The following is a 25,951-nucleotide window of genomic DNA, read 5'->3' as shown; positions in this document are numbered from 1 at the left end:
TCAACTACTACAGAAGTCATTTTAAACCCTAGTATCTATACATCTACCTGAGCTACCTGAGCTACCATCTACCTTGCTACAAGAACAGAGTCATCCCTGCCTATCTTCAAGAAGCTCCTGAAGACCCAGCTCTTCCGAGAGCACCTCCTGTCCTAGCACTTTCAAACATTCCATTTTAAATATTCTAATAAGGTTTTTCCCAGGACAACCACAGATTCTTTCACGATTATCTCTGGACCTGCTGCGGTGGTCCGGCCTCTTCCCTGCCCTCATCATCACCACTCACTTATCCTCAACCGCCTCCATGTGTCTCCCCCTACTCCCCCCTTCTCCCCCTCTCCCCCAGTCCCTATCTCTATCGCTCTCTCTTTTTCCCCTTCTCTACTCTCTCTCTTTAACCCCAACTGGTCAAGGCAGACGGCCATCCTCCAGGAGTCTGGGTCTGCTCGAGGTTTCTGCCTGTTAAAGGGAAGTTTTTCCTCACCACTGTCACCAGTCACAAGTGTTTGCTCCAGGAGGATTCTGTTGGGTTTCTGTAGAATTGACTTAGAGTCTGGTTTTGACCAACTCTATATATAAAATGTCAAGAGATAACTTTTTTGTGATCTGGCGCTATATAAATAAAATTTGATTGATTGAGTGATTTAATTGGTTTTCCCCTGTAAGTCGCTTTGGAAAAAAGCGTCTGCCAAATGCGTAAACATAAACATAAACTAGAAGCACTCGAAGAGCGCAGACCTCCGCCAAGGCTGATCAGTGGCCCCCCCCGTGGGCCCCCCCACCCCCGATCACCACCAAAATTTAATCATTTCTTCCTTATCCCATTTCCAACAAACCCTGAAAATTTCATCCAAATCTGTCCATAACTTTTTGAGTTATGTTGCACACTAACGATCAGTGGCCCCCCCCGTGGGCCCCCCCCACCCCCGATCACCACCAAAATTTAATCATTTCTTCCTCATCCCATTTCCAACAAACCCTGAAAATTTCATCCAAATCTGTCCATAACTTTTTGAGTTATGTTGCACACTAATGGACAGACAAACAAACAAACAGACAGACAAACAAACAAACAAACCCTGGCAAAAACATAACCTCCTTGGCGGAGGTAATGACTGTAAATACTTTAGACACCTCTGCAGGAAAAGGATGGAAAACTATAATCAGACCTAAAGCTGTCAGACAAATATAATGGAGTAAAATGTACATCAACCTCTTGGATGTGGTGGAGTTGAAATATAAAGCTGAATCAAATATAACTTCTCAAACAATGTAATTAAACTACTGTTTGAGTACAGTACATGAGTAAAAGTACTTATTTCCATTCTTCCACTGCTAAATATTAGCCTGATTAATTTGTTACTAATTTCTGACAGTGAAGAGATCAGGTTATAGATGAAATATGAAGTTAAGTTGCTAATGATAGGGGTTGCATATCCATAAAAAGCACCCGCTGCGTAGATTTATTACCACCAAGTGAGCATCAGTGCTTTATGAAAAAAAAAAAAAAAAAAAAAAAAAAAAGATGATGAAATATGCTCTGCAGTGGGTGGCATAGCATTGACCCTACTGGCACATTGTCTAAGTGCACCGACTGGAATCCACTTTTATTAATGATTTGACTAGAACATGCATGAATATGAATATGACTATGCAGTTGCAGGACAGTTACCTTTGTAATATACATAACTGATGAATATAAGTTTGTCTTTCTGTTGGTTAATGTTGAAGGTTAACCTTTTAACTCCTAATGTGTCTGTGGTGAGTGCTCTGAATGTATGATTTATTTTAAATATTCCTAAAAATTCAACCATTTGATCAATAAGAAAAAATTCAAAACGTCCTGATAGAATAGACCTTGTCTTTTTCACAGACATGTGAGCATGCTCAGTGCACCTCTCCGTCGCCTGTGTATTGGAGGACAAAACACAGAGCAATGGATGAGACCAACTCGCTATAAAAATAGACGATTTGGGCTTTTTTTTTTTTTTTTTTTTTTTTTTTACACTATTTTCCTTGTCCTTTTTACTGTTGTTTTGCAGTGCTGTCATGATTTTCTTTCTTTTTTTTTTTCTCTCTTTTTTTTTTTTCCGAGTTTTGACCGTGTAACTGCTTTTTGGAGTTCAACCAGGTGCCAAAAAGCAGCTGGACTGATTTAGGAAAAAAAGAGCCTTGAAACTAAAACTACAGGGCCAGAATTCAAATACTTGTTGTTGTTCACTGTGTTCCATTTCACAGATCATGTTCAACATCCTAAATCTCTTGCTGTTGTACATTCTGAGTGCTTTATTTCATAAAAACCTGTCAAACTTCAATTCCTCTCTCTGTCTTTTTCTGTTATTCCACTCTGTTGTGACCCTAAAACACACAGTAAAGCAAAACCACTGAAGAAAAGGAACACAAGCACATACTCACAGCAGCTTTAATGACACTGAAAGAGACACAAATTCACAGCAGCACTTTTACCTGGAATAATGTCTCAGGGGTTAAAGAGTTAAAGATCCTGTAATGGATTTTCGTCAATATGTAGTTTACTTTGCACTCATAGTTAAATACTGATTTTGCTCCAGTCTCATCTGGTCTCCTGTAGTCCAGAACTAGTGGTACAAAAAGTATTCAGACCCTTTATGTAATCCAATGTAGAAATGGAGAGAAAAAAAAAAAAGAAACAAAACTACAGTACATGTCCTGCAGGAGAAATCCTACTTAAGTAAAAGTTTTTGCTGGAAAATGTTATCTGGTTTGGAGCCTCTGACTGATATATTATCATGTACATCATCATTGGATTTTTAACATCAAAGCATCAGTGCTAATATTTTACTGTTACTTTTTATCCAGTTTTATGCACAGGGAAACCAGATGAATCTCATTTCTATTATAGATAGTAGATATCAGATGAACATTTACTGTAAGGAAAATATCTGGTAGAGCTGTTACCGACTCATAGAGATTTGAAATGTGTAAGATAGAGAAGTCAAAAAGGTTGGATCAAATTTTAAGAACTATGGATTAACTAGTTTTAAAGCATGTTCAATTAATGGTTGGGTGAAATCTACCTCTGAAACTTAATGAAAGTTGTCAGACAAATGCAGTGGAGTAAAAAGTCAAATAAAAGTCCCCTCTGAACTGCAGTGGAATTGAAGTATGAACAGTGGCGGCTGGTGAAATTATTTTTTGGTGGGGCGTGAGTTTGGTTTTCGGATGCACTATAACCACTAGGATAAACCAGCGCACATGCACCATTATTTTAACCCATAAAGACCCAAACAGCCACTGGTGAACTAAACCACCTACTGATCTAAAATGCGTATCACCTGTTGATCCACTGATCCTATCAATACATGTAAATAATTGATGTCAAATGCAGTTTGTCATCTTTTTATGGTCACCAGTTCAGACGTTCAGAGGCTCCGTAGTGAACATAGAAACACCATCATCTTCTACAACATCGATTCACCAATAAAACCCATGGAGTCTGGCAAATGACAGTGGATGGAAACACTTGTTTTTATGTTCAGTTATTTATATCTTTGCTGAAAAAGTCACTTTTTCTTCAGTTTTCTGTGTTTCTGGTTTAATAACCTTTGAATTTACTCTGAGCTTTTTTGAACATCTACATGATCAGTGAAATAAATATTGGAAACTGCATGATTTTCACTGGAAAAAATGCAAAATACAGAGGATAATATTATAATAAATGGTGATATAAATCATTTAAAAAAAGGTTAAATCTACAAAAACAATTCATTTGGGAACTGACATAAAAGTAGCATTGGGTCTTTATAGGTTAAAATATTAATTTAAATTAAAATTAGAATACACCTTATGTGTTTTCAGTCATTAAAGGTGGGGTATGAGATCTTAGAAAAATGGTTCGAGCAAGCTACATTTTGAAAATACTCAATTCAAAAGTCCAAACCCCTTTCCTCAGACGTCTCTCCGAAGCCACGCCTCCAGAATACTGGCACGCGCAATGCTTGTTCCCAAGGGTTCACGAGTGCTGCACAGCAACAGTTCGCCAGCTGAGGCTCTACCCGGCACCAGCTCCATCTCTGACACCGGCTGAGGCTCCCGGTCCCGTACAGCCCCACCTTGGGCTCCGACGCAGACTATGGCCCCGGCTGAGGCTCCAGCTCGCATATCCATGCATACCTCATTCAGTCTCCTCCAACACCCCCATTCTTACAGAACAGCCCCAGTTCAGACCTATCTGACTAATGTTACATTTCCTAATGATTTATGTTAGTAACAAAACAGTTTGCCGGTGAACTTTCCATCCTAATATAACTAATATAGCCAGGTTCTGGCTTCGCTTCCTGTACAAGCGTTTCCAGCCTCTGGGAATGTGCGATTCATGTTTGAAGAGGGGTACGTGCAGAGGGGGGAAGGGAGGAGGGGCAAATGGGAGTTGAGTTTGACAGACATATCACCATTCAATCATTTCAAGTGGGCTCTCAAAATGATTGGATGGTGTTTTTTCAGTCCTGTCCATTCCACAGGTGACTAATTTCTTTAATTTTTGTGTTAGAGCATTTAATTAATTAGTTGTAATCAGGGTGTGAAGGGGATTTTAAGGAATATAGTAAAAAATGCTCCAGGAAAACATCTCACACCCCACCTTTATTTTTTTATATATAATTTTCCACTCTTCTATCCTTCAAACATGCAATTCTTTCTTTGTCTCCATTATTAAAGTCAGGCATGTCCCTGACAAGTGTCTTTTCCACTGATAATATGGACAATGCATTTAGACCAGAGGTGAAGGTAGTACGGATAGATTACATGACATTGAAGAAAAAAATAGAAAATCAATATAAGGGTTAAAAGATGTCAAAGTTACCACTCATGCCAGGATTCGAATCCTAGCCTCCCACATCGACACCATTAGTGTTTCCCACTGTGCTTACCTGCCACATTTACTCAGTGTTATTACCTATGGACCTATTCGCTGATTCCATTGCTGAGGAAGGTTTTGACTTTTTTGGGGATGTGCCGTTTACTCCTGTGGGTGGTGCTTGAGGTTCTCCTATTCCTTGTAGTGGAGGGGGGGGGTCTACTGCTGATGCACCATTTATAATGAGAGTCTTTTTTGACAAACGGAGAGCCTCGGGAGGAGACTTTTGCATCCCAAATGAGAAACACATGACTTGCTCACTAAATGACCAAAAACATTTTTAAACTACACTTGAATGTAGATTATACAGGGTGGGGAAGCAAAATTTACAATGAACATTTAGTTGTTTTTTCTCAACAGGCACTACGTCAATTGTTTTGAAACCAAACATATATTGATGTCATAATCATACCTAACACTATTATCCATACCTTTTCAGAAACTTTTGCCCATATGAGTAATCAGGAAAGCAAACGTCAAAGAGTGTGTGATTTGCTGAATGCACTCGTCACACCAAAGGAGATTTCAAAAATAGTTGGAGTGTCCATAAAGACTGTTTATAATGGAAAGAAGAGAATGACTATGAGCCAAACTATTACGAGAAAGTCTGGAAGATACTATTAAAGAAGAATGGGAGAAGTTGTCACCTGAATATTTGAGGAACACTTGCGCAAGTTTCAGGAAGCGTGTGAAGGCAGTTATTGAGAAAGAAGGAGGACACATGGAATAAAAACATTTTCTATTATGTCAATTTTCTTGTGGCAAATAAATTCTCATGACTTTCAATAAACTAATTGGTCATACACTGTCTTTCAATCCCTGCCTCAAAATATTGTAAATTTTGCTTCCCCACCCTGTACATAATACTCACAGACTGAATCATGTAGAGCTCATTTATTTAAATATTAATGTTTTTGTAAAATCATTTTAGGTGATTCCTATCATCTTCTCCTTCATGTGAGACCAGTAGGATGGTAGAGAGTATGAAGCAGCATAAAATGTCAACACCCAGGTTCCATTCCTAAAATCTCCCCCCTCATCTACATCCCATCTGGTCCTATTACCAACTCACATCTGAGAGTGCAGGTTCTGCAGCCCCACCTCCACACCCTGGAGGTATGATGTCAGAGCAGATATGACAGCCCCTGTGCTGTGCTCTGTGGTTGACTGCCAGCCCCCGGGGGCCTCCAGGGCCTGGCTCCAGCCCCTGCACCCACAGACTTGGGACGGCAGTGCCAGAGCTGTTGTCATCCCCAAGGGCATGACCAGGATGTTGTACGGTTCCTGCTGCTCGACACACGGATCATCTGTGTTTTTGATCCCAGAGTCTATGTAAGAAGTGGACCGTGATTTTTTTTGGGAGCAGAAGTGACCATATTTGGACAAGAGGGTGGAGCTTGGCAAGAGCAGCCATGGAGGTGTAAGGAGAGCCAGATACTGCACCACACAAGTCAGAACTGTTATCACTTCAGTGTAATGCCATGACTATTAAAGATACTATGGTGAGAAATCCTCCTGTGACCCAAAAAGCATTTTCCCCACAGACCATAATGACAAAAGAGGCACCTACAATTGCAAAAAAAAAAAAAAAAAAACTGATCACTTACTGTATTCTCTTATGGATATGGAGTGTTCTGAGGTGTGTTTAATTTCCTAAATGCCCCAAAAAAGAGATTGTGAAACCTGTTATATCACTGCAGTATACAGTCTGTGCAGCCACTGGAATAAAAGGCACAAGCAGGTTCAGCAGGAGAAACACTAGTCTGTATCACAGCAGGCCCAGTTCACATGTGCAATGGACCACACAACAGTTAAGTAACTCAGGTGCATGCACTAGAAAAACAATTTCAGGTACAGTACTGTGCAAAAGTCCTAGTCCAACATTAGGTTTGTTGGTATGGTAAAGTTATACTGACCACATATGCATTTCTCAGTGTCTTGTGGATGTATGGTAAGTATGTAGAGCAGGAAAAATAAACAGGTTCCATAAACCACAGTGGTAGTATTAAATGTGACCTCCCGTTACACTTAACATCTGTTTAACCATTTTGTTCAAATAATATGAAATTTGTCTCATTTATTTTCTGTTGTTTTATACCAGTTTTCATTCAACACATTTCAAATGTTTCTACCTGTTTGTGCTGCTTCTTATCATGGGGTCAGGGTTCACACTAAATAGTGACTTTAACCTTTACAAGCCATTTAGTTGTTTTGTTTGTCTGTTTGTTTGTGTGTGCATGCGTGTGTGCATGTGTGTGTCTTTTAAGGCCAAGCCCGGATTAACCATATGTGCAACTGGGCAATTACCCAGGGGCCCGCGACCTCTGAAGGGTCCTGGGTAGCTCTGGCATAACGAAAATATCTGGTTATCTTTTGCTTATAAATGAAACTGTCCGATGCCCGGAGCCATTGCACTGCAAAGAAACCCTGCTCCTGCTGTCTGTGACCGTGAGCTGAGACCCTCTCCTCATTGGTCAGTCCAAAAAGCGAATCAGCAGTGACGCAAATCAACGTGTGTGCACTGAGCGGAATGTGAGACATCAAGAACTACGCGACATACGTACACGAATCAAAACATTGCAAACATGGAGAAGCAGCTAAGTGGGAGCGCCAAACGAAAATTAAAAAAGGAGAAAAATGCCAGTGTAAGATGTGCCAAATAAAATCAGGAATGTGAAATTTAAACATGCACTTCCCCATCATTTAGAATACAAATTTTGTATTGGTCAGATAAGTATTTCTTTGAGAGAAATTGACGGTTTTCCAGATGTTTATAGTATTTAGTATATGTAGTATTTAGTATTAAAATGTTTAACCCTTGCCTTGACATGCCTTGAATTGTGATGTGTTTTCTGTTTAAAAGTTAAACTGGGACCAAAATGTTTATTTTAGCAGATTATACTGCATTATATTTATTTTTTCCTTGTGGTGGCTCCATGAAAATGTTGAGATATGTTTATTGTTGAGAGAAAGCAGATTTCAAGATGTTTACATTGCACTTACTTTAACTCTCTTGTTGAATTCTGAGGTGACAAGGGGATTTCTGTTTAAAATTCATATCTGATTCTATCAGATTATGTTTGTGTTTTGTCTGTAGGCTTTTTCTGACGATTCAATACATTTGTGTTGGCAAAAAGTGTTCTTAAATAAATACTGGATACTTTGGAAATGGTTTCTTATTTATTTTTTGTGAAAATGGAGGACACTTCCCTCTCTTTCTAATGTAGTGGATCAATTTTAGATTATACTGATGCTAATGTGTTTTGTTTTCATATCATCATATGCAAGTGAGTGGCCTTGACAAGAGGCTATAGTGGTGCACTTGTAGTTCTACGAGCATTTACACATTTGTACATCAAAATGCATTTGATGATAGTTAGATATTGAAGTATGGGGTATATTTACATATATTCCTGGAACTTCTTCTGTATTTTGCCAGATTATAGGGATCCTGGGGTTGTGATGATGGGGCCCTTGAATATTGTTGCCCAGGGTACAATGAAGTGTTAATCTGGCCCTGTTTAAGGCTGTGCATATGTTTCCTGTATGTTGTATGTGAAGAAAAGAGAATGAGAAATAAATATGTACTCATTTCAATCCTATATAAACAACAAAGCTGAAGGTGACCTAAGACTTTTATACAGTTCTGTATGTGCAAAAATGAGTGATTTTACATTGAAAAGAGAGGTCTGGAATCAAGTAATAATACCTGCCAAGTTAATGAAACTATTAACTTACTAAAAACAATGACCACACTGTTAACTAACACTGTTAATTTTGCATGCACATTTTTTCTCGCGCTTTAATTTATTGCTGCCTTGACCAGTATATTTCCCTGTTGTGGGATAAATAAAACCTAATATAGTCTAATCTAATCTAATCTAATCTAATCTAATATAATCTAATATAATATAATATAATCTGAAGTCATTTCTGGGGCTTGCAAATTGTTAACACCCATAATTGTGTTTGATATCAGTAATGTCAACTTTGTGCATTGTATACCTACACTAATTAATACTAGCAGGCCTATTTAGCAGGCTAATTGATGCTAACATTAGCCAATGTAGCTGAGATATGCTAATCAGGCATTGTAATATAGGACCAATAAGCTTTTGTACAATATTTTCTCACAGAATCCTTCATCAGTTTAGTGAGTGCAATTATTTAACATTGACTACATTGGAGCTGTCGGGGGGTGGGGGTGGGGGGCACTTGATAAACATGAGCTCTGGATGTCTGATGTGCAAAACTTTAATTTTGAATACATTTTTGTATTTTTATTTTATTTTGCTGTTTTCATTTATATAAAACACAAAAACAAAGGCCCAGATGTGTGTAACAATTAATTAATTAATTAACTAGTTCAGGGGTGTCAAACTCATTTTAGTTCAGGGGCCACATTCACCCCAATAAGATATGAAGTGGGCCAGACCAGTAAAATAATAACAGTGACAAAAGTAAAATTAAATGATGTCAATGTTTACATCTGTAACGTTTCCTTAAAAATCTGAATAACATGGACAACTTGAAATGTCTTAAGAAAAACAGGTGCAATTTTAACAATATTCTGCCTCAGTTTATCATTCACACATGTGGATTACAATTTACTTTACAATTACAAAAACACAAAATATTTACTAAAAGGCAGAATATTGGTAAAATTGCACTTAAATCTCTTAAGACATTTCAGATTGTTCATATTTGTTCAGGTTATTCACATTTTTTTTGAAAAAGTAAAGTTTGTCAATGTAAACATTTTCATGTGATTTTACTTTTTTTTTTTGTTTACACTAAAACAACAAGAAAATTTGCAGTTGTCATTATTTATGGGTTACTACAATAGTATTTTACTGGATTGACCCACTTGAGATTATATTTGTCTGTGTGTGGAATCCAGACTGAAATAATTTTGACACTATTGATTGTTAATATCTTAAGTGTAATTTTTCATTTCACAAATTCATCCCGCGGGCCAGATCTGACCCTTTTGGCAGGCCGGATTTGGCCCCCGGGCCACATGTTTGACATCTGTGAACTAGTTAGTCCTTATTCAAAGGAAGAAAGAGGGGCAGAGGCAGAGGACACTCACTGGTATAGTAATATTAAAGGTTTGAATACATTTAACTAGAGGATGTAAAGTGGTGGCTGAAATTATTAGAACACATGACAGATCAGAAAATATTAACTTTTTTGATTCCAAAATTCCATATAATGTTCATGAAACATGTGGATGGTTGTTCTGGGCACAACAATGAAGTACTATTAATAATGTTTTTATCCACTTTTAACGTTAATATTTGGTACGTCCACCTTTTTTGCAGCAATTACAGCAGCACATCTCTCTGGCATAGTGTCAGGATATTTCCAGAGAACTTCAACACTAAAGTCATCCCATGCCTTCTGCAACTCAAACCACATGCTTTCCTTGTACAATAGATCTGTCCAGTTTATTTTCTAACTCACCTCAAATTTTCTCGATGTGGTTGAGGTCTGGACACTGAGGGGGTCAGTCCATCCTTTTCAGTATTTCATCAGAGTCCTTCTGTCACAGGTAGTTCTGTAGTTTCATTCATTTTATGGGTATTTCAATAGTCAATTCAATAAAAATAACTGATACTTGATAAATATGCCAAGTGTTTTAGTATTTTTGGCTCTATAAAAAAATTACACCCCTGTACACTTGCTATGAATGGGAAAATTATCTTGAGAGGGTTTTTATCAACAGGGTGTAAACATATTTATTTGTGCTGTACTGTGTTGTTTTGACATGAAAGTCTCAGCTGTTTGGTTGTGATGGTGATCAGGTCCAAAGGCTAAGGTTCTGTATAGGATGATATCAGAGAGTATGGAGGAAAAGAGGTGAAAATTTGGTGCTTTTCTGACAGCTGTTGTCAGTCAAAAATGGTTGATGTGTTGCTCTGTTGATACACACTGAACAAAAATTCAGTTTCACTTCTTATCAGTGTCAGCGCTGTGACAGCAGTAAAGAGTGCAGATACAAAGATTAGGAGAAAAAGACGAAATTGTGGTGCTTTTTGAGCCTTCTGTCAGTCCATAATGGCAGGAAAATAACTCTGTAGCTAAGCAATTCAGCTGCAATGGACACATGAATGAATATAGTGAATTTCCATTTTTGGCTATCTAAGTTCTTTGGCACTATCATGACTTGCAGCTGCTGAATTGCTCCACTTCTCAAAGGCCTGCTGAAGATTTGTGGAACCCTGTTAGCAATGCTAGCACCTTCAAACATAGAAAAGAAAACACAAAACCAACATTATATCTTCCCTCCTGCTATCCAAGCATGACCAGATTCAGAGACATTGATCTCACATAAAACCGACCAAACTCCAGCTTTGGGGGAGTGCTGTTCTTGCGTCTGGGTGCGGGGGTGGTGGTGGTGTTGAAAGAGTATCGATCTCCTTGGCTGAGCTTTTGACCGTTCGGTTAAGCTCCAAGCAAACAATGGTGGCTTGGCATTTGGTTTCTAAGAATTTGAACAGCAAAGATTGTAGTTTTGTGAGTATTTAGTGAACAGTGAGGGAAGGTCACACTCATTCCCCTTTTTAACCCATAAAGACCCGGTGCTACTATTGTGGCAGTGCCCAAATGAATTTTTTTTTTTTACCTCAATTTACCCTTTCTCAACTGATTTATGACTTTTTATTATAATATTATCCTCTGTATTTTGGGTTTTTTTTTCATTAAAATCATGTATTTTCCTATATTTAATTTACTAATCATGTAGATGTTCATAAAAGCTCAGATTAAAGTTGTGGGTTATTATATCAAAAATGGAGAAAACTGAGGAAAAAGTGTCTTTTTCAACAAAGATATCAATAACTGAACATAAACCAAGTATCTCCATCCACTGTCATTGATCTAACTCCATAGGTTTTACTGGTGAATCAATGTTGTAGAAGATGACGGTGTTTCCATGTTCACAAATGAGTCATATCTGATGTGCATAAAAAGATGACAAACTACATTTTACACCAATTATTTACATGTATTGATAGGATTAGTGGATCAACAGGTATTAACCATTTTAAACCAGTAGATGCTTTTGGATGTTGGTAGCTGTTTGGGTCTTTATGGGTTAATACCCACTCCAGTCAACATGGAGTTTGGACACTTATGCAACAGGGGCAAACTTCCATTTCAGTATTTACATGTCTGATTCTATCTCGCAGAAAGAACCGAAAGACCCATGACAGGTTAGAAGTATCTGCTTTATTATTTATGTCTCATACTGTAGTTATATAAAAAGGAAAAAAAAAACATGAAAAAAGCACTCTTGATAAGACTGAATTACCATACATTATTTAAAGGGGGGAAAAAAGCAGATATTCTTAAGTGACACAATGAGATTCTATGAAATGCCAATGTACTCATTAAATAATATCAGCTAAATCTCACCATGTTTTTAATTAATCAGCAGGTCATGTGGTAAACTCAGCAGTCAACGCAATGCATGTGAGCCACTTGCTGCTGTAAGGTTGCACTGCCACCATGTGATTAAATACTGCCATGAAAGTTTGATCTTTTCTTTGTTTTGTTTTTTTTACATAAAAATACATTAAAAATATACACACCATGTTGCAACAAAACATGTCTAATGATTTTTGTAGTGCTAGAACACGTTGAATATGTGTCAAAATGCTAATAACAGCATTATGTGTTTATCTGAAACCATAACCCAAATTATTTCCGCCGGCAGTAAGAAGCAAACATAATCATTAAATGTTGTCTTGAGGGAAATTTAGTGACATAGATAAAGAGTCGACCCAGTCCTGGGTGTCCCTGTTTGCCTTATTAGTGGGAATTGAGCTCATAAGCATATCTTAATAAAAAAGCGTGCACTGTGGGGTGGACTCAGGGGTTCATTTGAGGTAAGATGAAGCAGCAGTAGAGGAGGATCCACAGGAACAGGAGCGTTTCCAGCTCTACGGGGGTTACGTCACAAGAGGATGTGAAAGATTGAAGGACTCCTCCCTCACTGCTGAAAAAGTGATAAGCAGAAGAGTATTAGATTTAGACATTTCATACATCCAGTTCGATTTAAAAGGGAAAAAGTTGAGCTTTTATAAGTCGTTAGTACAGGTTTTACCCACCTATATGACTGTGATGTGGCACTGCAGGAAGGAGTCTGTTTATTATCACCATCATGCACGTTAACTCCCCCATCCAGGTTTCTTTCATTCCTTTCTGTCAGATTTTGATGTTCCATACTCTCTAATCCCCTGTCTTTCAGTCCTGCTGTCGATTTCATGAATTTATCAGTGGTTTTCAGCTTATTTTTGTCCTTTTTGATCATATCTCCTATTTCATCAGCGCTGTTTCTCGTGATGTTTTCTTCTCGTTTTGTGTTATTTGTAGCTTGGCCAGGCTCTCTGACTCTGTACGCTGGTTCTTCTGTTAATATGTGCTCATTTAGTGCTTTGAAATATGTCTGATTCTTACAATTTTGCTGATTTTCATCATTTTCTTCCACTACATTTTGGTCATTATCGCTTCCTTTGCTGATCTTTTTATGTAGGTCTCTCTCAGTGATCGACAAATTTACTTCCTCCACTGCCTCAAATAGCTTCTCTTTGTGCACTTCACCCTGCAATAGTTCTCTTTTATAATATTCATTTTCTACCAGTGTTACATTTTCCACATTGTCCGTTTTACCCCCTTCCTTGGCTTTGCTTCTAGCTTGTCCTTTAATGACTCTGGCCTCTTCACAATCTCCTTTTGTTTCATTTCCATCCCCTGCCTCCATGTCAAACGCAGCTCCATTGTTTACCATCTTTCCACATGTGCTTTTAAAACTGTCTAAATCACCCTTCCTGTGGACTTTGGATTCATCATCTTGTGCTTGGGAGCTTTCAGATGTTTTGCCAACCACATGTTTTGCTTCTTCTTCTATTTTTCCATTCAGGATAACTTCTTCAGCTGTTTCTTCATCCACTTTTGGTACTTGTCTTTTCTTCTGATTATACTGTTGAAATACCTCTTTGTTCAGATCCAGAATATAGCTGTAAGCATCCTCTTCATCTGAGTCCAGCGCTGATACGGTGTAGATTCCCTCCTCGGAGCTCAAGGAGAAGTGAATCTCGTCTGCTCTCGGTTTGCTGTATCCCTGATCAGAGGCCTTCTCCATCCATGAACGGATCTCCTGGCTGACACCGCCTGCATCCAGAGGACTGGGTGGCTGCAAGACACTTCGAGACTTGCTTTTCTTTTTGGTGTATTGTGAAACGACAGCACCACCCGCAGGTTGTTCACGTGTGACATCAGAGGTTAATGCTCCATTCTGGTGAACAGAGGTAGAACTTAAGCCTCCTGAAGACCTTCTGGCCCACTGTTTCCACAGCAGCTGTTCATTGCTCTTTTCAAAGCCTGTGAATGAAGCTTGGGCTTCTCGGTTGTCAATAAGGGTCTCGAGTGATCTGACTTTTGGAATCTTGGGAATGTTGATGTCAGACAGCGTAGCTTGATCCTGTAAGATGAAAGTTAAGAAAAAGGTAATACCACTAAAAGTTATGTCCATGAATATTCTGGTTCATAGTGTCTGTGACTGCATTTTCTAGGGTTAAAGGAATGGTTTAACATTTGAGTAAACAGTGGTTTTCATGAGATAAAACAAGGCCTCCAGTTTTTGCCTTTTTCCTCTCATACACACCTGACTTTTATTCTAAATAGTCACTAAACGTAATAAGCACAAGCAAACTTAACAGCTGATTAAAGCAACCATGACCACCATAGGGTTGCCAAGACACCACGAAATGTCTCATTAAAGAGAAATAGTTTTGTGATATACATATTATGCCAATTCTCCTGTAAAAGCTAGTGTCACCCTCTAATTTAATTTTATTGCAAACAATCATTCAGACTAATGATACAGTTCTGTCCACTGCATGATGATAGATAGATAGATAGATAGATAGATAGATAGATAGATAGATAGATAGATAGATAGATAGATAGATAGATAGATAGATAGATAGATAGATAGATAGATAGATAGATAGATAGATAGATAGTGTTTTAAACTCATGTTTTCTTTCACCTGTTTGTCTCTCTTTCTTATTACCTCCGCCAGGAAGTATTGTGATCACTTTGCTTTGTTTGCGTGTTTGTTTGTTTGTTTGTTTGTTTGTTTGTTTGTTTGTTTGTTAGCAACTTTACGGGAAAACTGTTCCAACCATCTTTACCAAATTGTACTCACAGATAGGCCTAGGCCCTGGGACAAACCCATTAAATTTTGGGCCAAGTAGGCCAAAGTTCAAGGTCACAGCAAGGTCACAAAATCTCAAATTTTCCTATCTCTCATCATTGAGCAATTTTCAAAAATTCATCAAAAATTCAAAACGACTCCGATTAGCCTCCAATTTGATACACCTGTAGCTTATAACAATATCTTGTATCTGGCACAAAATTGTCCACATCCACTGTGGAATGTGGACTCTGTGGACATTTCAATTTAACATTGAAAATCCCTTTTATGACACATTTTTCATTATAACTCAACAAATATTGATTGGAATTTAATATAATTTGACATTCACATGACTGGTACCAAGCTTCAACTTTTTTCTGCTGTATGAAACAACCTTGAAACTGTTTAATTTAAAAAGAAATAGTCAATCCACACATGCACACTGTTCAGGGTGCTTGGCAGAGGTTTGCGTTCTCTGAACACTTGTTCTTGTTGTGGTTTCTTTGCCCCTGAGGTTTGCAATAAACCACCTTATGTATTTTAGCTGTTTTGTCTCTGCAGGAACCTTTTAATCTCCATGGTCACCCATTAAAGCAGATTGTTTTCTGCTTTTACAGTTGGGTTCATAAAATGGCAGGAGTAATGCAGAAAATGCAGATAATAATTAAATGATACCCATCGTCCAAGTCCAACAGCCACAAATTATGTAGTTTATGATCTGATCATGAAAGAAATAATAAAGCAGCAAACCCTAGAACATTAAATGTTATGGATTTGAATTGCTAATCAATCCATCAGCTACTGCATTAACTAAATAATCATTACAGCTACAACTGATAAGACTAAATATGAACCTGGACCCAGCAGATGGTTATATTAGCATACAAAGTGGACAAATGCAGCTGATTTGGCGTTTACCGCATATAAGAAGGTTGAAAGCATAGAAAATACACCAATCTGCCTATTGGGAGACTCATTAATTATACATTGTTTGGTTAATGTAAGAAAAAAAAACTTCCACAGCAATGCAATAGTTATATAACCCTGCAAAAAAACACATTGTTCCAATTAAACAAAGATGGTAAAGCATATAATTAGTGAGTTTTAACAAAGGTGTAGGGATGTTAAAGGTTAAGGTTAACTTACTTTATTATCTCGTAGGTGTATGCTCATTCTGTTAACTTTGCATGGGACCAGACCAGCTGCCTGCAATATTCAGGTCCTTTTCCGATGCTATGCTAAGTGGCAGGCAGCTTATGAAACAATTCCTTTCAAATACATTAAAAACCTGCACTGACCTCATCAATGCTCGAATAATGTCCCAGGAACATAGAGACATAGGTAATGATGGACTGCTCATCTGGTGAATCACACATCACATCTGCAGAAGAAGAAAATACACAGTTTTCACACTGTACCTCTATAAAGGAGATGACCTGGTTAGTTAGAGGACCGGTTCTACTATTGTGTGAGACTGAAAGTACAACAATGACCTTTGCCTCTCATTTCTTGCACGGTGAACTTCTAAATTGGTCTGCAGTGGGACGATTTAACCCTCTGTGATGAGCTTCCAACTCACAGAGAATAGACCAGTGTAAAGCAGTTTTTAGTCAAAGAGCTTTTACCTTCAGGGTCCAGCAGAGGTGGAATATCTAAACTATGATGGGCGATCATGAAGGCCTGCTTGATGTTTTCTCTTGGCTCTCTGGACAGGCTTTCTCTCAGGTCAATCAGTCCTGGATTGATGGACTTTATCATTGCTAGAAGTGCCAATCCATTCCTCCAACTCTTACCGAAGTCACGCACCTCGACCCCAAACCTGAAAGAGTACAGTCAATGAGTCAATAGAGCAGCATACTCTTGAAAACTTGGGGATTTGAGATATTTTTTCAACCAAAACTATGTAGGATCTTTGTCAGTCTCACTGTGATGTGCATCTTTGAACCCACTGCAGGAGGGTTTTGATTGCTCTCCCATGGTACTTTGGCGCCTTGGCAGCAGCCCTGCCTTTGCTTGGCAGCGTGTTGTACGAATAGCTGCCAATGTCATTTGGTGGGGGTGAAAGGTCACTGCAGGATGGGTAACTGCTCATTGATAAAGACGAGAGGCTGGAAGACAAATGCCTCTGTAGGCCTCCTGTTCCTTCCTTTACCTATATCACAGTAAAAGAGTGGCCTGAAGTGAGATAAGACATCATGTCAGAAGAATGACAGATGATAGGGTGAAAAAAAAAAAATCTACCTGGAAGTACAGGATGATGTTCCAGACAAGATTGAGAACAACAGAAGGGACGCCATCAGCAACACCGGGGGCATCGATGCCAAGCAGCCTCACCTGAAAAGCAATAGAGAGGAGATCGTAATCTGTTTTTTCCAGATGAATGCGTGTCAGTGAAATGCATTAGGTGTCAAAACAACATCACACACCACTGATTTACAATTCAGCACACTCACATGTCTGTCATCCAGGAACGCCAAGGCCTTGGAAATGTTATTCAGTCTGAAAATGCGGTGAGAAGATGACCTGAACCTATAAAGCTGGTAGAAGAGTTATAGGGTAGACTGGTGATGTTGTAACATGGGGAGAATTTCAACACTACTACTGCACCAATCTGGAATAAGATAAGACCATTTTAACATCAGCGTATTTTGGTGTTTACCCACTTCCTACCTGAACAATTAGTTGAAATATATTATTTAAAATCCAACGTACAATATTAGTTAAGATAATATGTAACACCATAGCATTATAAAATAAGTGTTGAAGTGCTACAGAGATGAACTAGCCTACAAATCAGATTCTCCACATCTATGGGAACTGTGAAAATTAAGTACAAAACCTTTGTCCTCATTTAAATCATGAGTCATTATTGCAATATCAGTCATTCATTCGACCATTCATTCATTTTCCAAACCACTTATTTTTCAGGGGGGTCGTGGGGGTGCCGGAGCCTATCCACAAACTACTAACAGACAAAGGTATGGTGTACCCTGAATGTGTCGCTAAGTCATCACAGGGCACAATATCAGTCAATAAAAGTGCAATATTATCCAGCACCAGTTTTAGAAGCGTGTTCATTAAGTATATGTACTATTAAAGCTTCAATTTGTAACATTTGCTTGCCCTTATTTTAAGTTTACGCCTGAGTTGTGATGATGATGATGATGAAGATGATGATGATGATGATGATGATGATGATGATGATGATGATGATGATGATGTGTGCATCCATGATGACTGCCTGAACACTGAGTTCTATGGAGAGAGCTGGGATTGTCTCTAATGCAAAATCTTTACACTCACTCCTGAGTATAATGCAATACTAGAAATACTAATACTAGAAATACTAGAAATACTAATACTAGCTCAGAAATGGAGTTGGTTTATATCAACAAACAACCACTTCCCTGCACAAAATAAACTCACATGAATTTTTCCACATTGATCCTTTAACTCGCAAGATTTGTGTGTTTTGTGTGATGTAAGTGTGAATTGGTGTTACCTGTAGTATACAAATGTGTGTACTTAAAGCTTGTTTTTCTACTGTAAACTGAATCATATGGACCAGTTGTGATTAACTATATCAAAGCTGGTGATAATGCACATAAAAATTGACAAATATGTTAAAAATATATCTACATAAATAAAATAAACTAGATTTTAAGGGTGAAAAAAGCTGAAATTGGTACTTCATGTTCTTGAGGCTTCCAGTGGTGATAAAGTTGTACTATAGTACTACTGTAGAGTAGAGCTGTACAATATATTGTTTGAGCATCACCATCATGATGTATGTGTGCGCAATAGTCACATCACATCGCAGGTCCTCCGATGTAGGAGGTAAATGAACTCAACGTGTTCTCATCTAATTTCAGCCTGGGTACTTGACACACACTGGGTGCAGTCATTCACCAATCACAGTCATTCTTAATCAGTTTGCTGAAGCAGACCATGCACATGGAGTGAATCACTGGTAACAACATTGAAAAATGAGCAACAAACCAGAGAAAATCACTGAAAACGGAGACTTGGTGCCAAAAAGAAAAGCAACATCAGTTATTTTGGCTACAAGAAGGAAACATGGGTTCTCTGTCGACAGTGCCTTGCACCTGTCGCCACGACAAGATGAAAAACAACTAATTTGTTTGACCATTTACATCGGCACCACACACCACACTATCATATCCTCCTGAGTATTTTTTCATATTGCAATACGTATATATTGCAATGTTAGTTTTTTCCAATATCGTGCAGCCCTACTGTAGAGTATTACTAGACATTCTGAAAATGCAATTTAAAAACATCAGTGTCTCTGCTTCAAAGTCCTCCCGTCCTTCAGGCACGTTCTGAAAAACCAGGTCAAGCTGAAGCTGTGATGTGTCTGTATCTAAAACCAGCAGACTCACACAAGGACAGCAGGTTTGCCTTGAAAACCACTTCATCAATCAGCAAATTTGTTTGTCAGTTTTCATCCAAAATAACATTATACACCACAGTGAGTCAACAACAAAGACTACAGATGGTGTTTTTGTCAGCAAGTCTGGTAGGTTTAAGAGGCTTGAGTTACCTGTGGGAAAAGATTGTATAAAGGCAGGAAAGTACGGCAAGAGTATTCCAAGTGGCAAAACCAGTAAAAAACTTGAAACCAATCTGTTCAGTCTCATATTGTCGTATGAGCATCTGGTGATTCTCTGTTATACAGATGTCCTTGAACTACTCCTGTCTCACATCCACACCTGGATGATTACCTCCATTTCATCCTCTTTGTGACTGTGAAATAATACTTAGGCTACATTTACATGTAGCTGGGTATCTGGAAAACAGAGATTTATCTCTGTTTGTACCAACAAAAATGGCCACACCCACCAAAAACAATGGTTTCTAAAAACTCTGGCCAAAGTGGGGGTTTTGGAAATACATTTGTGTCATATGTTCGACATGTGGGAAGTAACAGAAATATCGTTTTGTTGTGATTCTTTACAGGATTCTGATTGGTTAATGGTACTCGATCGTCTCACCACACTGCCATCTACAGGCTTGGCATACTCTTGATGGTGTAGATGTACAGGGCCATGTAAATGAAGATTTTTCTGAGAGCAGTCACGTATGCAAAGGTGTTTTTTTTTTTAAACGGAGAGGGGAGAAATATCCATTTTCCAAAATACCTGGCCACATGTAAACGTATCATACAGTGGGTTGAGTTTGACTCAGAAAGTGGGTAAAGTTAAATTTCAGTAACAAAATTAGAGAACTTTAGTTTGACGCAGAAGGTGTTACAACAACCCCCAGTCTCCCCATTAGGTAGAGTTTTGGACATCAAGATGTTATAACGGCTTAAAAACATGTGCATGTGCATCAATGTGTCTACTTTACAGTGTTATTCTTACTAGCTTGCAGCCAGACAGCTCCTCCAGCAGGACCATCAGTATTCTGCCGTCCTGAAGGTCTGTGAACAGGTTGTGTACTTCAGCTGGAGGGTCATGCTGGGAAAAAATATATGTGTATATATAAGCACACACACAGTGTAATAAACATACAAATAAAGCTGCTGAATGCGTCATGAAAACCTATTGTGGCCATAAAGTGGATTTATAGTTGCCTTACTCTCTGGAGAAACACATTCATCCACCTGGTGAAGGTTCTTTTCTGCACCGCTTTTCTTTCATCTGGGGAAAAGAAAATTTAGTCTCTGCGGAGCTATTGCAGTTTTCCAAGTGAAGAGTGTTCCATAAATACTTCCACTAGGCTTAAAAGTTGAAACTGTGTGTGATTATCTTGTCACTGTACCTTGAGGCTGCTCCATGTGTTTGTCACTAATCTTCCACACCTGAATCCTGAAGCCTCGTCCCCCGTCACGTTTTTATTAATGATCCATAGTGCAGATACTGAGAAGACTGAACATTTCAAAGTGAAAAGCACATGCAGCGATTACAGTTTTCCTTACAAAATTAGGATGAAGAAATGCAAAACTGAGAGAGTGTGTCTTGCCTGAACACGCTGAAATCTCGGCACCACTCCCCTGGGAAAACGCAGCATGAATCCTATTGGCCGGACAAAGATCATAAAATCTGTCTGTGAGGGCGGCCACAGAAAGAGTTGGAATCTCAAACCGCTGCAATGAAGAAATCAGTTGATATCACAGTGTGAGGTTGCAGGTCGGTTTGTGTTCTTGCAGAGACCTGTCATAACTTATCAAAGGGTGATTCACTGACATAAACACCAAACAGTCTTCAGAGCAAGTGAAACTCAGACTGTCATAACAAGCATGAGCCAGATCTTTTAATGCAGTCATAGTTCATTATTTAAGCATACAAAGACATTTCTGTCTCAATCGGGCCTTCAGCTAGAGGGAAGTGAATGGGACGAAGGCTGACCTTCTTTACTTTGAACACACCTTTAGAAAGTAAGTGTTCACTGTTGAGTTTTGTAACTGGAGGCCAAGAAAAAGCATTCACCCTTAAATCATAAGCTGCCACTGTCAGCTGTCAGAGGTAGGCGGCAGGCTTTACCGAATACATGTTAAAAAGCACGAACATACGAATTCAAGATATACGTGAAGAGGATCGTTTCATACAATGTATGGTTTTATTTTTGGATGAGAAATTTAGTTTATCTTCTGAAAAATCGACATTAACAAAACTCAATGTCTTCATTATATTAACTTGTCTGTATTTCATAGAGGTAATCAAGGCGGTGTCAGGACCACCTTTAGATATAAGATAAGATAAGATAAGATAAGATAAGATAAGATAAGATAAGATAAGATAAGATAAGATAAGATAAAATATACTTTATTGATGCGCCAAGGGGGATATTCAAATGTGCAGCACCACAAGACAGTAAATATCAAATTAAAAAAAAGATTTTAAAAAACATAAAACAAATTTGTTAAAGTGACTGAATGACATAAATAGTAATAATAATGGTAAAAATAAAGTGACAGGTGTGCAGTGGGTGATATTAACATATGATTATTCAACGGTTATGCAGATGTCACAATAAATGCCAATTTATTTTTGTCAACGTTGGATAAGTTTTTGGCCCAGATCTTGGGCGGCCATGGCTGAGGAGGTAGAGCAGGTTGGGTGGTGGTTCAAATCCCTCTCTGTTCTAGCCATGTGCTGTTGTGTCCTTGGGCAAGACACTTCACCCACCATGCCTCCAGTATCACTCACACGGGTGTATGAATGCGTATGAATGTTCGGTGGTGGCCAGAGGGGCTGTTTGGCGCAAGTTGGCAGCCATGCCTCCGTCAGCCTGCCCCAGGGCAGCTGTGGCTACAGACGTAGTTTACCACCACCAGAGTGTGAATGTGAGAGTGAATGAATAATGCAGGGGTATTCAAATCCAGTCCTCGAGGGCTGATATCCTTCATGTTTTAGATATTTCCCTCTTCCAGCACACCTGGTTCAATTAAAGATCAGCTCATCATAAAGCTCTGCAGAAGCCTGATAACAATGTACTGGCCTCCAGGTGTGCTGGAAGAGCAAAGCTACGGGGGAGAGTGGCTCATGTCGATGCCCCAAGCCCCTAAAAATGTTTAAGTCCAGATGTGAAGGTTAAAGGTAGGGTAGGAGATGTTTTCCTGGAGCATTTTTTATTATAATACTTAAAATCCCCTTCACATCCCAATTGCAACCAAATAATTAAATGCTCTAACACAAAAATAAAAAGTTTTAGTCACCTGTGGAATGGCCAGCACTGAAAAAACACTGTCCAATCATTTTAAACGGCCCATCGAAATGATTGAATGGTGATATGTCTATCATACTCAACTGCCATTTGTCCCTCCCCCCTCTGCAAGTACAATCCAGAACTCTGGAGGCGTTCCCACATAGGGGAAGTCTGAAGAAAGGAGTTTAGACTTTTGAATTGTGTATTTTCAAAATGTAGCTTGCTTGAACCGTTATTCCAGGATTCCCTACCCCACCTTTAAGTGGAAGTTGCTCTTTGTGAAGATGGGGTGACCCTGAAGGGCTGTTGTGGGGGGGGTCCAGAAAAGGGCCGTTGGGTTCTGTTGGTCAGACTGTTCAGGCTCTCTTCGCTGGATTTCAAGTCTTTGAAATGTCTTTTTCTGGACTCATGCCAACTCTTTTTCTGTCCCCTTGTTGATAAAGACAAATGACAGATATATGTAAATAATAGTTGAAAACAAGGAAAAAACAGCAACAAATGCTCCTGAGCGGACACTTTTTCAATCTCACATTTCTTTTATCTTTATTAGCGTCCTCACTGTACATGGCGTCTCTTCTCCCCGGTTATCTCCTGTTTCAGACTTCATGGTCCATGTCTCTGGTCAGTGATTGTCCCTCGTGTGTTTCCTCTTCCTGTGTCTAATCCCTGTTTTAACAAAATTTCCCAAGATGCAACACTAGCTTCCACTGGCTGCAGTTGGATGATAATCCACCAGGGGGCAGAAAACACTTATTGGGTCACATACAATAAGTTTTTAAGGAAAGTATTGATCTAGTTGATTAGATTTCAGAACCTGACGTAGCAAATACAATACAAATGGTTTTATAGGGTTGCTCTCTATTAAACTGATGGTTGTTTAAGAAATTAGAGGCTACTCACTGCATCAGTCAGAGTTAAAGAACTTGTTACAACTAAAACGTATTAATAACTGCAGTAATTATCCAGTAGAAGGATCTGAACTATCCCTTTAGTTAAATCCAGGTGGGGATTTCCTTTAGCTGGACAGTGTAAATCACCATCCTCTGTCAAAAATAATTATGATTATTTTAAAATAATGGTGATAATTGACTTCATTCACATGGAATAAAAACAGCTCACTAACAAGCATATCATTATTACTATACTGTTTAGCATTATTTGACCTATAAGGACCTATGAGTTCAATGAAGAAAAAACATCAGGGGAGGAGATATATCATTTAATATGTTTGAAAATTATATGCCTAAAGTCTTCCTCATAGGGTGTATGTGTATTATTAAACCTTTTTTTTTTTTTTTTTACGTATGCAGTGATGGAATAATTTTGAAACAATCAAATATTATCCTTAATCCCCATCAATTAAATGTCAATGGTCAACTCATATTTCAATACTGTCATCATGCTATCATTATGGTATATGGGATTATTGTCCTACTTAAAACCAAATAAGAGCTTTTTTGGCATGGGTATTTTTTTTTCTGCTGAGAAGGGGGATAGGAAATGAAAAGTTGGAAAAGGGACGAAATAGAGAGGAGATCATTGATTTGTATTCGAAAACTGTATGTGAAATGTTTCACTCATAAATCTGATTACTGTGATGTGTGATTTATAAAGAAATATAAGATTAATTTCATACATAATTCACAATTCATTGGATTCTTTATCAACATTACAAATTCATCAAAGTTCATAATTTACTTTTGTACATCTGGATCCCAACATGATCCCAAAACATGTCACTCTGGGGTCTGACCAGTTTGGAAACCACAAAGAATTTTACCACTTTCAGACTTTATAATAGGTGTAGTATGTGTTTCCTTTTAGGCTTTGTCAGTTCCAGAGAAGCAGAATGTTCAGCTAATTGTCATTTATTGTGTAAAACCATGTATCAGCCACCGTGTGTTGCTCAGGGAGAGAAATTACCTCGTATTGGAGATACTATTCAAAGGATAAAATTCAGTTTTTTGTGACACTGTACAGTACATGGGCCATGAAATGAGAAACAGTCGAAAATCAGTTGTAAATGTCTCGCTTCTCAGTTTGAGTTGAGTCCTGGTGTATTTAATATTGGAGGTTGGTATATCTCTCTCTGAGCCTTTGAGGCGCTGATCAATATTTCTGTTTTGTCGTGCGTTCCCAGATGGGAAATGCTAAACTACTGTACCGGAGCCTTAAAATTATTGTTTTCTGGGGGGAAATAGTCATCTTCAAGCCATAGCCAAAACAGTGACAATAGAGTATTGGTCTGTGAGTTACTGTATCCAACATAAAAATACTAAAAATAAATAAATAAATCAATCTTATACAGGGTGTCCATAAAGTCTATTTACAATTTAACACATTTTTTTGATCAAGATCTTTTTTATTTTCAATTTTCAAATGTATAACAAGAAACATACAACTTGAACATAAAACTGTTGTATCCAGTGTCTATCCAACTGTCCTATCCCACCCCCACTCCACCCACCCCAAGTACTGGACCTTCATTAAGTTTATATACAGCTGGACATAATATACTTATGTGCAAAAATATATAAACCCCCTTCACATATATGTACAGACACACACATATAGATATGTACACATATACACACATGCATATTTGTAAGTTCACATACACATAAACAAATAAATAGGGGGAAGACATTTTTAAATGAATAAATTAAAAAATAAATAAATAAAAAGGTACACAGATATTGGAGTTACACAGATATGTTGGTCAATTTAACAAATTTATTGCAATAGCAAATGAAAAGACAAATTTGTAGATATTATTACAAAATAAAGGTAGATATTGAGGTTTATGGCCTCATTTAATACACCTCTACATGAGCACCATTAGTTGAGCGAGACACATCAAGAAAGTACTGGATTTTTTTGACACGTTCGCTGTAGCATGGCCTCAGCAATGGTGTCAATGGCTTCAGTGATGTTTTGCTTCAGGTCATTGATGTCCCATATCGTTGTTTGATTCACTCATTACATTCAAAGTCATTCTAAATGAATGGAAAAAGGATGAATACAGATGTAGATGTCTTTCTGATTGAACTGGATTCTGCTTTGAGATGCTTTCAAGGAACATTGTTATACTTTTAGTACCTTTTAAATTATTGATGGTGTTTTATATGTATGTTGTTAGTTTAGTTATATATGTATGGTTTTAAAACTGACTTTAATTC

General features: G+C 38.2%; 1 protein-coding gene across 3 annotated transcripts in view; it reads right to left on the bottom strand.

The window, feature by feature from the left end:
- LOC115414546 (alpha-1-antitrypsin homolog) overlaps positions 1-21,199 on the bottom strand; it is a 35,117-nt gene extending 13,918 nt beyond the window's left edge. Inside the window, exons 1-10 of one of the 3 annotated variants that reach the window (XM_030127757.1) lie at positions 20,886-21,190; positions 20,703-20,764; positions 20,486-20,581; positions 17,555-17,638; positions 17,343-17,435; positions 17,027-17,253; positions 16,727-16,920; positions 16,400-16,482; positions 13,009-14,381; positions 12,190-12,893 (exon numbers count right to left, since the gene is read on the bottom strand). In XM_030127757.1, the coding sequence (XP_029983617.1) occupies positions 12,770-12,893; positions 13,009-14,381; positions 16,400-16,482; positions 16,727-16,920; positions 17,027-17,253; positions 17,343-17,435; positions 17,555-17,638; positions 20,486-20,581; positions 20,703-20,764; positions 20,886-20,901 (2,352 nt within the window). In that variant the 5' untranslated portion in view covers positions 20,902-21,190 and the 3' untranslated portion in view covers positions 12,190-12,769. Of the gene's footprint in view, positions 1-12,189; positions 12,897-13,008; positions 14,382-16,399; positions 16,483-16,726; positions 16,921-17,026; positions 17,254-17,342; positions 17,436-17,554; positions 17,639-20,485; positions 20,582-20,702; positions 20,765-20,885 lie in introns of those variants that run through there. The other 2 variants (XM_030127756.1, XM_030127759.1) reach the window with 2 other exon arrangements.
- Positions 21,200-25,951: the final 4,752 nt, after the last annotated feature.

Source organism: Sphaeramia orbicularis, chromosome 24 (genome assembly GCF_902148855.1).
Source record: "Sphaeramia orbicularis chromosome 24, fSphaOr1.1, whole genome shotgun sequence".
Classification (NCBI taxonomy): domain Eukaryota; kingdom Metazoa; phylum Chordata; class Actinopteri; order Kurtiformes; family Apogonidae; genus Sphaeramia; species Sphaeramia orbicularis.
The sequence above is the reverse complement of the archived record's forward strand: the minus strand, read 5'-3'. Positions and strand labels throughout refer to the sequence as shown.